Genomic DNA, 13,135 nt, shown 5'->3' with positions numbered 1-13,135 from the left:
AATTCCTGCCCGGAATTTTTCTCGCAGAATTTTCGTAAAATTCTTCTTCTTTTAGCGAAGTTTCAAACACAAAAATTATATTTTTGCATTTTGATTGTACTGTAACGGTTTTTATTGCAAATATTGATTTTAAATATTTTCCAAAAGTCTGGCAGCACCGATGTTAACGATTAAGCCGCGATGCATGTGCCATCGCTCGTAGGTTAGTGTCGTGCCGCCAATCGATAGTATCGCCCTTTCATCGATGCAGTGCCATCGCTAGCCAAACTGAAATGCTGAAATTGAACATCGAAATTGAAAGCAGCGGCCGTGCAGCAATTGCAATGCGTGCAATCAATCCCGTCAACAACAAATTGGCGCAGAGCAGCCAATAGGAAGCAGATCGGAATCGCAATTGGAATCTGGATCGGATCCGTGTGGGTGTCGCGAATCTAATCGGAGGAAAGCAGCCGACGAAAGGGGCAGCGAAAGGCAAGTGCGATTGCAACTGGAATTGTATTTGTAATGAATGCAAACGGTCGTGTATGTGCATGTGCCTCTGTATGTGCGTGTGTGTGTGTGCGAGTCTGGCCTGCGCTGGTGTGTGTGTGTGTACGCGAGAGCCAGGAGAGCAATAATTAAATTAAGCAAAGGTGTTAAATTAAACCCGTGTGTGCGAGTGTGTGTGTGTGTGTGTGCGTAGGTGTCGTGGCTCTCTCGCTCAGTGTGTTGGTGTTGGTCCTGCTGTTGTGCTATGTGTTTGTGTGTGTGCGAGTTGTGTATATACGCAGAGTGACAAAATTCTAATAAGAATTCTTGTTATCGCTGCACTGCACTGCCGTTCGCCCTCTCTCCTTTTCACCCGCTAGCGGCTCCTATATAAAATGGCTTAAAAAATACTAGCAAACGTCGTACTACGAAAACGACGACGCACGATGTCGGTGGGCGGTAGGCGTTGGGTGGTTTTCGGGGGGCGGCTGACTTTTCCGGCTACTCTTTTGCCCATGTGTGTGTGTGTACTACAGCGGTACTTTTTACGCACTTCAGATTCCAATTGGCAGAGATCCATTTCTGGATCTTCATCTTCCACTTCCGCGCTGAATCTCTAGTTTTTTCCTGCTCTAAAAAGTCTCTTTGGAAAATCCGCTGGCGAAATCCGCAAACTAAATCTCTACGCCCAAAAAGGGGGGAAAAAAATCTCGTCTGCTTTTTTGGCTTCAATTTCTGCGCACAAGCACGAGCGTAGGTGAAAAGGGGGCCGCAGTGGGGTAGGCTCGGCGAGGGGGCGGGCGGCCGGGACGACAGGACGAAAAACGGCGCACGCAACTGTCATTGACCTTCAATTGCATTCGTTGCAAGCTGCAGCCGCCGCACCCAAAGGTCATAGGTTGGGATGTGTGTCATCCAATTAATCAAAATCGAACCCTAAAAAGCGCAGCTAATTCAATTTTCATAAGTCCTATATAACGTCTAGAAGGCGACATTCTCATCGGTCGATTTAAGTTCAAATTAAGCACTCAAATGCGCCTCAAATATTGCTGATAAGTTGGTTTTTCCGCACATTCAGCGATATTTAATCATACAAATAATGTGCAGATACTGGGAATAAAAGAAAATGGTATGCAGGATGCCAAATAAACATACTATAATTATAATATGTCTCCAAAACCCTGAATAACAATTTATTTTTAAACTGTTTTCTTAAAAAAAAAAACATCTAAAATCCATCATTTAATTGTCATTTTTTGTTCATCTCAATTATCTTTTATCTGTCGGTCAACATTTAAATGACAAGACATCATCAGACTTAAACCTTTTGCTATGACTTGCATTGTTTTTGTATTGTTTAAGATACGTATCTTTCCCCAGCATCCTTGGAAGTAGTTGTTAATAACACGAAACCGCTTTTCATCTCGTTATTCAGCTGTTGCCTCTCATCTGAGTCTCCTTGCCCCGAAAATGGATTCGTCCATTAAGCTTAAGGACAGCAACTCCAACTGCAGCTCCAATTCGAATGGCAATGTGGGCGGTGGAGGCGTGGCCGGTGGAGGAGGAAGCGGCAGCGGAGGCGTCTGCGTGTCGAGCATCTGCAGCAGCGACAGCTTTAGCATCATGCCACCACCGCATCACGAACTGGTCAGCGCCAACAGCATCGAGCTGAATGCGGCGGCCTCGCTGAGCGATGATAGTGGAGTTCCATTGACCACCAACAGTTCCATCTCCAGTGGCGACTCCTACCGACTGGGCATGTGCAAATTCGAGATTGAGGTGAGCCGCACTGGGTCGCACGAATCCCTACGAGAATACCCCTAATCCCATTGAATCCCTTGCAGATGGTGGAGAGCGATGGCGAGGTCTCGCAGTTCGATTCACTGGACAATTGCTCCGAGGGCGGCATGAGTGCCGAGAACTTTAATACGCTGAAAAAGGGTCCGTTGGCGCCCATTGATCCGCCGCCCGAGTTCCAGGACTCGCCACAGACCACCCTGGTGCGCTCGATCTCCAAGAACATAGTGAACAGTCTGCGTCGCTGGACCTCCTCGCAATCGTCGTTCGAGCATCTGAAGGACGATGCCACCACCATGGTGAGCGGCCTGGCCACGGCCGTTCTGCCCGAGGAACCGCATCCGCCCAGCCAAGAGTTGGTCCTCTTGCTGGCCAAGACCGAGTGCAAGCTGGACGCCCTGGATGGCCAGGCCCTGGGCCAGATGAGTCTCAAAGAGTCGTATGCGATCAACAAGCATCTGTACTCAAGCGATTCCATACTGAACAGCCACACGGACAACATATACGATGAGCCCAACAACATTGTGAGCAGTTCGCTGGGCAATAGCGTGGATCTGCTCGATGAGGAACAATCGGACGCCAGCAGCTGCTCCCCGCTGCCATCGCCGCCGCCACCCGTGTCCATAGTTAAGATCAAGCAGACGTTATGTCCGTACTACCAGGACCATACTCGCTACTTCAAGGCCATACCCACGGAACAGGACAACATAGCCAGTGCCAAGGCGGCGGCTGCCCAACAGAGGTTCAACAGCGCCGGTCTGTCGGAGATCCACGACTACGACCTGTACTACGGGGCCAGGCGGCAGCCGGTGGATAACAGCAGTCTGCAGCGACGCCAGGCCTCGCTCTACAGTCCGCTGGGCCACACCAGCCATTGTCATTACCACCATAGCCATGGCCACGGGCATGGAAGCCATCATCACCATCACCACCACCAGCCGGGCTACGGCTACAGCCATGGCCAGCGGCCCAACTCGAGAAACTCGCTGAACAGCCGCCTGAGCAGCTCGCACAACTCACTGAACGTCTCGTCGGCCAACAAGCCGGACGACTCGATTTTCATCACCCAGGCCATGTCGCACGATGCGCTGTTCACGCGCGAGATATCCGATTTCTACAACGTGCCCATCGACTCGGACATCTACGCCTTTCCCGTGGACATGATCGAGCAGCAGCAGCAGCAACAGCTGTTGGTGGAGGAGCAACAGCAGCAGAAGCCCGCAGCGCCCACTTACCACAAGGCGAGCAGGCGGAACAAACGCAACAAGCGCAAGCAGCGCTACGCCGGATCAGGCACGGGCGCCGGAACGGAGACCAGCGATGGCGATGGTGAGAAGAGCAAGCACGGCAAGTATCGAACGCCGGTGGGCGTCGGCATGGGCCAGGTTAGCGAATCGGAGCCACTGCACATGACGCTGGATGAGGTGAAGCAGTTCTATCACACCCTCTACTCGGATGCAGGCAAGCCCACGCCCAAGCCGATGGTCAAGTCGAGCAACGAGACCATTTGGAGTGTTTCGACCAATACCACCACCACCACGGCGAGAACGCGGAGCAGTGTGGGCACCACCCGAGGAGGTGGTGGACCGCCGGGAGCGGGCAATGGTGCTGGTGGCGCCAGCAGTGATGGCGGCGTTGGCGGTGGCAGCGCTGGCGGTGGCGGTGGCAAGTATCTGAGCAAGCAGAACAAGCACAACCTGGACAATGATAAGCTCAACAACAACAATAACAACAACAACAACCATCAGCCATCGCAACAGCAGCTGGAGAAGCCACCGACGGAGCACCACAATCAGCACCAGCCACCGAATAACAAGCACGTCCTGCACTCGGAAAAGAAGTCACAGTTCACGCTGAACCTAAAGCAGCGGTTCTGCAGCATCTTTCGCTTCCGGCGGAGTAATCACAGTCGTTGCCGAGGCTCGGGCAACAACCAGACCGGCACCTTTGCCAGTGCCAATGCGAATGCAGCGGCAACAGCGCCCCTGATCCCGCCAATTGCCGTGATAACCAGCGCTCCGGGTGCAGCGGGGCAAACCCAGTTGGCCAGCGAACTGAACGGGACGTTGATAACGGCTGAGGCGGACGAACCGAATGCCGATCTGCGCAAGAAGTTCCAGTCTCGTGCCCTGCCACCACTACCAAAGAAGGGTGAGTGGACGCCTTGCAGAACTGCTGGTTGTGTCTATAGTTGTCTATAATTGTCATAGCTTTGCCATTCACAGCCGCAGCCTATGCCATTGAAGCCGTCAAGTCGGAACCGGAGGAGGTCAAGACGAATGCAATCCAGGAGCCCCGGGCACTGCAGTTCACCTCCAGCATTGAGAAAGTCAAAGACGTAGGTTTCAGTCGTATTGCCCGCCCGGAAAAGCGCTAATCGTTCAATGATCTTGTTTCGCAGTATGGCTGGTACTGGGGTCCCCTGTCCAGCGAGGCGGCTGAGAAGGTGCTATCCAGCGAACCGGACGGCTCCTTCATCGTGCGCGACAGCTCCGACGACCATTACATCTTCTCCCTGAGCTTCAAGCTGAACAACTGTGTGCGACATGTGCGCATCGAGCAAGATCAGGGTGCGTTTATATCATATACATTGATGACATCTGTCATACTATGTGTACATTGTTGTTTCATTGTAAGCAGGAACCTTTTCCTTTGGCTCGTATGCCAAGTTCAAGTCGCAGACCATCACCGAGTTCATTGAGAAGGCCGTCGAGCATTCGCGGAGCGGCAGGTTAGCACAGCCCGAAAGTACTGCATCCACTTTATGACTGTAACGCAATCCGAAATCTTCCTCAGATATCTCTTCTTTCTGCATCGTCGGCCTGAGCACGGACCAATGCGAGTGCAATTAACCAATCCAGTATCTAGGTTTAAGCATGTACAAAGCTTGCAGCACATGTGCAGGTGGGTTTGCATCAACTATACGTTTCTATTATATCTATCATTTATCTATCTATCTATAATTTCAGATTTGTTATACTAAAGGCGGTTATACGAAAGGATCTAATACAGACATTGCCATTACCGAGAAGACTTCTAGACTATCTTAACTATAAGCACTGCTATTCCGAGCAGGTGGAGAGCGACAGTTCGCATTCGCAGGTGAGTTGAATATGCGCTGCAGCTCTATCTCATCTCATCTCCCTGTATATAACACCTTCTTATCTATATACTATAGATATCTGGCGATGGAACGATGTAAGGGAGGGGGGATAACGAACGGAGGCGATTCGCTTGTGACAACAAAACGTAAACGAAAGCAACAGAAATTATTACCTTAAATAAGTAGTAGAATTTAACGAAACATTTAACAACAAACAGTAACAACAAAGCAAGCAACAAACAAACAAACAAACAACCGTTAAACGTTCTGTATAACAAGAACAGCGAAAAACAAAGCAAAAAGAAGAAGAAAAGAAGAGAACACCAAACAAAAAACAAAAAAAAAAACAAAAGTTACAAGCGTAAGCAAAGCGAGGAAATTGTTAGTTTTGCTAAAACAAAAACAAAAAAAAAGAAACAAAAACAAAAAACGAAAAACCAGAAAAATCAAGGAAACAAAATTCAAACTCTGTTTATTGATCATTTTTTTGTACTCGGTGCTATACTATAAATATTAACTATTTAATGAAATGAACGATGGAAAACAAAAGAACAGGACAGAATATGACGATTATATAAATTAATTATGCGTAGTCAAGTAAACGAATAACAGAGTTGTACATAAGCAAATTTGAGAGCCAGTAATCCAAGTCCCACCCACAACCAAAACCTCAACCCCCCTCAACCTCCCCCTCACTTTGGGCACGAATCAGACAGAGAAGTAGACAGAGACAGAAACAGTAGCAGTAACAGTAACAGTGACAGTGACAGTGACAGTAACAGTAACAGAGAAAGATAATGTGACAAGGTCGTTGATGTTGATGTTTTGTGTAATCAATTAATTACTTTTATGCTTGCCTTTTAGCTGTGATTTAAATAAGTCGTCGAATGTTAATTGGAAGACGATGTGCAGTTTGATATTTGATATTTGATAGATTTGATATAGCCTAGCCCCCATATAGTTGAGGTTCTGTTATGCACACTCGATCTGAAACCATTTCGAAGCTGCTCAATCATCGCAACGCCCGTGCCCAAAGGTCCTTGAAAGCGAGCGAATTATGATATAACCATTAACGCATTGTACTTAGTTTAATCCATGTCATGTACACAAATGATCGATTGCCAGATGGAAAGAATGGCGAACACACACACACAGATGAATGGAAAACCAAGGAAAGCCAACAATTGTAATGTATTGTATTTAGGTTTATTTGAATTGTTAACTAATTTTTGTTTTCGGCTTTGTTATTTATGTTTTAAGCTCAACTCATTTGTACACTATTGCGTATGGTTTGTTTTTAGTTTGTAATTTGGTATTTATTTAGTGTGTGTTTTTTTTTATTGTTGTGTCGTAACTGCGATTACGTATACGATGTAAGAGAACCCGCTCCAATCCAATCCAACCAATCTCAAGTCCAATCCAAGCCAAGCCAAGCCAAATTCGAGTCCGTCGTGGGCTCGGCTCCTCTTTGAACATTAAACAAACAATATTTGTCTATGGAAAATTAAATAAACGAACGAATGACGATAGAAATACAAAGCAATGCCGATGACAGGAGAGCGGTGTGGAGGGGAGGAGTACGAACGGTCACAGTAAATGAGCAAAACAACAAAGGCAATATAAAGAACATTTTTAATAATAAAAATTAAACAAAGAACTTGTAGTAATTTTCGTTTTATTTTCGGGCATTCATTCGGCTGATTTGTAAACTAACTGCTTAGGTTTTCAATCCACTTTTTACGGGGCTGCCCAATCTGGCAAATGATTTCCTTAAGGTTGCCAATAATTCAAAAAGATTGAAAAGAAATGACTAAGTTCATAGAATGTATATTCATATGTGTAATATATATGTATATATGTGAATGTTAGTTGCATATCCCTTTAATAGTATCACAAACCACTCTTACAGCAGACGCAGCATTTCTTAAATTACATGCATTTTACATCATACACGCACTCTGTCTACTTATTGTTAATTTACAATGAGATTTTCACATCGTGAAGTAGATGGCTCTATATGTTCGATTGCAAACACAAGAAGCATACCTAGGTGGCGCCAGTGCACACGATTCTGAAAAACTAAATGCCTGTTTGATTAGATTATTTCATGAATACTTTTAATGCAAATATTATATATAAGCATAATTTATAACAATTATATCAAATGCAGGCGTTTTGTACATTACGCTATATTCTTTTAAAAGAGGGGTAATGATATTTTTGATAGACCAATGCCGTGCGTTGTATGCGTTTTATCAATTGGACTCGTGGTGCGGTTTTACCTGAAACTTTCCCAATTAACTTGCGTCTGTCGAACTTCGTTTTCGAGCCAGGTAGTGGGTGCTTCTGGTTGCTTCATGTCACCTCCGGGATTAGTTAAAAACGTATTACGCAACAATAAAAACTGTCACCGAATGGCGCCAGCAGGAATCCGAGACTTTGGCTCATCCTGCAGGTAACCTTATGAATGGCGGGAAAGTCCATGGGATTTCCCGCAGAGCCGGTCATTCATGAAACTGCAACGGCGACGCGTTGCGCACACGTGTTGTCAATTACCTGGATCCACAGTCCCAATCTAGAGGATCAGAACCGTGCGGCCGGCGGGTAATATATGGTGACCGACCAGGTAGTTAGTCGGGATTTTCCAAACGTTTTATGAATGAAACGGGTTGGAAACGACGGCGTTGGTATATAAGGCCATACTAGTTGACCGGGACAATCAGAAGCCGGAGAAATCTAAAGCGATCCACACATCTCTTCGACATTACGGAAGTAAAACTAAAAGTAAGGACCTCAAATTCAAAGGAACCATGACTGGAGGAGCAAAAATGATGACCATCCTGTGTGTGAGCATCTTTATCGCTGGCAATGCGCTGGGCGCATCCATATCCACATCCGCCGTAGGACTAAAAGGACGACCGCAGAGGATCGCCGAGTGCCGAGAGCTCTGCTACCGGCAATCCTTGCCAGCGATTACGCCACCACTGCTCTGCCGATCCCGTCCAGACTGCTACATGTGCCACGACTACTGCCGCGTCCTGGACGTTGTGCAGCGCAGTCTGGCCACCTCCATGTGCGCGGATCGGGAGTTCTGCACCCGCGGATGTCGGGTGGCCTGTTCGTACCATCGCCTGAGGATATTCCACTTCACCCAGGACGCGACTGCCAATGCGGTGATCAAAAAGTGAGAGTGAAGTGTTTTGCATACTCTGACTCGTGTACATAATTCGCCATAAGTTAGTACCTACCATAAGTGTACAGTTAGCATAAGGATATGTTACAAAATAAATCAAATTAGAAATCACTTAATCATTCTACTTGAGTCAATTGGGACTAAAGATACATACTTCTTGCTATCTGAGATAGAAATTCAACAGAATGAATGGCTTTTAAGAACTCTGTTCTTTGAATTAAAAGATGGAAAACTCATAGCATTAGTCTGATGTACTAGGATGTTAGTTAGTATTAAAGTTGTTCTTTATATTCCCAGAGAAATCGCAAGGATGTGCATACAATCGTTCATACGAACCAATTCAATAAATCCGCAAAAAATCAAGTAAATCGTGTAAACGCTCGTCAATTAACGACTGATCGTATGATTATAATTATAATAATAATTTTTAGTCCATAAAAAAGAAAGTCAACTGCAGTTTTTTCGGCACTGTTTTCTGTGCTTTTGGGCCCGGTCGCTCTTCTCACGAACGCGATTGGCAATTGGAATTGGCCAGGCTGTTGCAGCCAGCTGTTGCAAAGGCAACATTGCCGATCCGGTCTGGATGTTGGCTTTATTAATCACCAGCGATGGCCAGGAGCATGAGGAGCAGGAGCAGCAGGAGCAGCAGGAGGATGAGCATGAGGTTCGAAGTTGAGGAGCGTACGAAATAATTTAAGCTTGCATATGAGGGAGAGTGCAAAAAAAATTAAATTAAAAATGCGGCGCACATAGAAAAAGGGGCACAACAGGTGGCCACGACCGGATATTGAATCGATCGCATATATATAACTTGTATGCGGCATATGGTCCATACATATGTCGTGCGATCTGAGTGCCTCGATAAGGAGTTACTCCTAACGGTGCTCCAAACATCATTATCATTGTCAATATTTTGTGTGCTTGTTGGGCTCCATCAAATTGTCTGCCTTTAACACCTAATTACATAATTACATAAAGATGCAGCCAGGCATTCGGGTTTCATAGCTTGGAGTTGCGGGTTTCCAATGGGCTAATACCCGACCGTTGGTGTTAACTTTAAGGCCGTAACCCCCACAATGGCCATAACCAACCAACCACCCCCCCCCCCCCCCCCGCGCTGCACTGCTGTCACATAAAACCGTGGTGAGCGCATAAAAAGCGGCAGCGATGATCATAAAAAAATCGATTTGAAGTCTATAAAAATCATATCATACAAATTTTTATATGCCATGCTCGTTTTAAAGTGTCACGATGCACCAGGTTGGCCAAAAAAAAAAAATCAGTTTTCGGACGCGAGGCTAACGAACTGAGCCGATGTTACAAAAGAAAATATTACCAACAAAAGAGGTAACTTAAGAGTAGGGCATAGAGACGAATTCTAGATGCCCTACAATTACCAAAAATTGACTCAGTATTTTATACTATTAATTAATACATATGTAAATTTGATGGTTTATAAATGCAAACTCTGTTTAATATTGGGGAATATATTAACATTTATATATACGAATTTAATATAAACATTTTACTACAGATATTTCTTCCAAGTTTTTGACCAGTAGTTTACAAAACCAACGAAAAAGGCAAACGACCTTCTCAAAAATTATGAGAGATGAAGATTTCGAAATGGAAAACTAAGCTGCGCTATGAAAGGAAATTAAAAGCCGCGACAAATGGTGCAAAAGGAATGACAAATAAATTTCCCATTGACCAACAGGTGCTTGGAAATGGACATGGGAATGGGTATGGGAATGGGTATGGGTATGGGGATTCCTAGCAGACTATACTCACACCTATCCTATCGCACCTCTCATTTCTCGGCTGCTTCTCCAGCGAATTGAAAACTTTTCCCGATGATGCAATAAATTCCCAGATAAATGTTAATTTACGAGTGGAGGAGAGCGAGAGTCTGGCTGCAGAGGAAATGGGAACGGGCAACAACAAGAGAGGTGGTGCCACTGCGACAGGCTGTCTGGCGGGTAACCAAACTGGGCACTCCATAGATACCATACCATACCCCCACCCCCTTTTTTTCAGGGCTACCCTTCCTCCCGTTCGAGATTATGATTATTGAAATGTTTTTGGAGCCCGTCGTCAAAACGAAAGCAAAGCCAAACGAAACGCGGCGGGCGTGCAAATCACGAAGTGCTATATCCAAATCCGGATATTTATACCTGTATATTTGTACATGTGCAGCTACGTATTAATTAATTATAAGCCGCAAGGACGGCCGACGGAGGATGGAGGACAGCGGTGCCTCCATAACGTGCACGAAGGTGAGAAATCAATTTTCAGTATCTCGCTTTGTGTTTAATATTTTTCCAGTGAAATGCGCCGACCGACCATCCAAAGACGACGGCTGGACGACCACGACGATGATGAGCCGCAGTTTTGGCCGATGTTGGAGCCTCAGCCTTTTCAGCTTGGCTTCAGTTTGAGCCGCGGGCATCGCTTGTGACGGCGGTTCAGGTTCAGACACTGCAAGAAATAGTCCTGCCCATACTCAATGCCACTTTAAACCAGAGAGAACGTTTTAGTCGAGAGTCGCGACTATCAGATCAGAAGTGCTTACCCAATTCTAAACACCAATTCTGGTCACGGAAAATCTAAATATTTAACTTCTTATAATAACAAAAACTGGGCTTTTTAATACATTACCTTAAAATTTCAGATACCAATTATTGAAATGAGTCTTTTAAGCAATACTTTTTAAATATTAACATGGCATTTACCTTAACACCCCTTTTAGAAATTGTAATGCTGCCAAATTGTATAAAAACCAATATTTATTAGCCAGTGTTCATTTGTTTCAGTGCATCTGGGATGCATACTGGGATTCTGGTTAGGTCTCTTGTTCTGGGGCACGTAAATTAGGATAACAACGTGAAACATAATTATTACTTTGGACAGATATGGCAGCGTCTGCTGCGCCTGCGCCCCGTATTCCTGGCTTCCTTGGAGGTGCCCAGCTCGTGGTGGAAGTCTCCGTTTCAGTTGGAGACCTCGTCCCAATCCCGGCCAGCGTTGGCTTTTGTGGCCCAAATAAATGTATTAAACTTGGTTAACGCCTTCATTTCAGAGCCGCTCGCTCCGCCGATCGTCGTCGCCTTCGTGGGCCCCAAAGTAGGTGTAATAAAAAATATGAATTGTTGTTATATTAAGATCCATCCAAACGGCAAACAGCAGGCAAAGATCATTCAGAGCTTTTTACGACCCGCAACGAATTCGCAATTCGTGTGAAAAACTCACGCATGCACATCGCTTTCGAACAAAAGTTTGAACAATTTATTGTAGTCATCCCTTGTGGGCCAATTTGGAATAATATAATATGTTTAAGCGGTGCAATAATTGTAAATAGCATAAAGTTTATATTTCAAAAGGCTTGCAATTAATCCAACGAACAACTAGCTCAATTGATTGAGTAACCCAACTGAAAATGATTGCGCGCTGATTAAAAGTAATTTTAAAATAATGCCATAGACTTTAATTTTAGTAAATAATTCTAAATTTCAGCTTAATAAAAATCTGGCATACAATTTATGGCCCAATTTGTTTGCACAACCCCGATATTCCAGTCGCTTGACTTGGTTGGCTCTAATTCAATTAGGACGCCCTTTGTGCACCTCGATTGGTTAATTGGCATTTGATCTTCGGGCTCATCAGCTAATTAACGCTAGCCGATCCGCAGACAATCCCCACCAGCTGAGACCGCCAGCCACCCGCTGGCTAAAGCTTTCGGCTTAGGTTCGAATCCCAAGATCCCCAGATCGCAAGATCTCCAGATCTCAAGATCTTCAGATCTCCAGATCCCGAAAGGAAATGCCACGAAATTGAAAATGCAAAACGAAATTGGCAGCGGAGACAGAGTGGTCCTCTGGTTCTGATTCTGATTCTGGTTCTGGGTCTCTGTTTCAGTTTCTTCTTCGTTTTTTTTTTTCAGACTCCGCGTCGAGAGGATGGTGGCAGGAAACGTGGGCCGTGGCCGTGCGTAATGAAGACGTTAAGCTCGGAGGATCAGCAGTGGGCTATGTGGATGTGGATGCGGCTGGAGTCGAGCGGATCTTCAAGAAAGCTGCCAGGCATACGTCGCCGTTAAAGTCCAGCCCCATCTTTAGAGTTATTCTCCCGTTTTACCCTCTTTACCGATCCGCAGATACACTGAAGAAAATTCCCATGTCTAACTAACTAAGAAACTATGTTTAACTAATAACTAATAAGGTAGTTACAGCAACAGTTTTTTCTTATATTGAAAATCAAATCTTGTGATCATCATATTGAGTTGTAACAAAAGTGATAATAACCATTTTCGTGCTTAATGCACATTGCTGTTTTTCTCACAGTGTGCGTAACTCTTTGAGTCTCGTTTCGGTTCCGCTTGCATGTTAACTGAAATGAAAATTCGTATGAAGGCGAGAAATTAATGAATCATTCACACCTGCATGACGGATTGTCTGCATTACTCGCCACTCTGCATCCCCACTCACCAGGGTTTTGGACCTGGACGTCGGGATGGCTTTTGGGTTACGGCTCCATTTTGTACGATCCGAGTGCGAACGGGGGGCGCGGCCTGGCTG

At 45.4% G+C, this 13,135-nt stretch overlaps 2 protein-coding genes across 3 annotated transcripts; both read left to right on the top strand.

Annotated features, from left to right (window-relative positions):
• The first annotated feature begins 229 nt into the window (after positions 1-229).
• Positions 230-7,030, top strand: Socs16D (Suppressor of Cytokine Signaling at 16D). 2 transcript variants are annotated; one of them, NM_001272733.2, is made up of 9 exons: positions 230-471; positions 1,904-2,247; positions 2,313-4,416; positions 4,476-4,603; positions 4,667-4,835; positions 4,906-4,996; positions 5,062-5,169; positions 5,235-5,367; positions 5,444-7,030. In NM_001272733.2, exons 2-9 carry the CDS (start codon positions 1,939-1,941, stop codon positions 5,465-5,467), a joined length of 3,066 nt encoding a protein of 1,021 aa, NP_001259662.1. In that variant the 5' UTR covers positions 230-471; positions 1,904-1,938; the 3' UTR covers positions 5,468-7,030. The 2 variants fall into 2 exon arrangements, with proteins under 2 accessions (NP_001259662.1, NP_523390.3); NM_078666.4 differs by having other exon boundaries at positions 274-471; positions 4,491-4,603; positions 5,444-7,019.
• Positions 7,031-8,108: 1,078 nt separating this feature from the next.
• CG12986 (uncharacterized protein) lies at positions 8,109-8,639 on the top strand. Its single transcript, NM_133015.2, has one exon. It carries the CDS (start codon positions 8,179-8,181, stop codon positions 8,554-8,556), a length of 378 nt encoding a protein of 125 aa, NP_573243.1. The 5' UTR covers positions 8,109-8,178; the 3' UTR covers positions 8,557-8,639.
• The last annotated feature ends 4,496 nt before the right edge of the window (positions 8,640-13,135 follow it).

The sequence above is a fragment of the Drosophila melanogaster genome, chromosome X (genome assembly GCF_000001215.4).
Source record: "Drosophila melanogaster chromosome X".
NCBI lineage: Eukaryota > Metazoa > Arthropoda > Insecta > Diptera > Drosophilidae > Drosophila > Drosophila melanogaster.
Note: the sequence above shows the minus strand (reverse complement) of the source record. Positions and strands in the feature narration are given on the sequence as shown.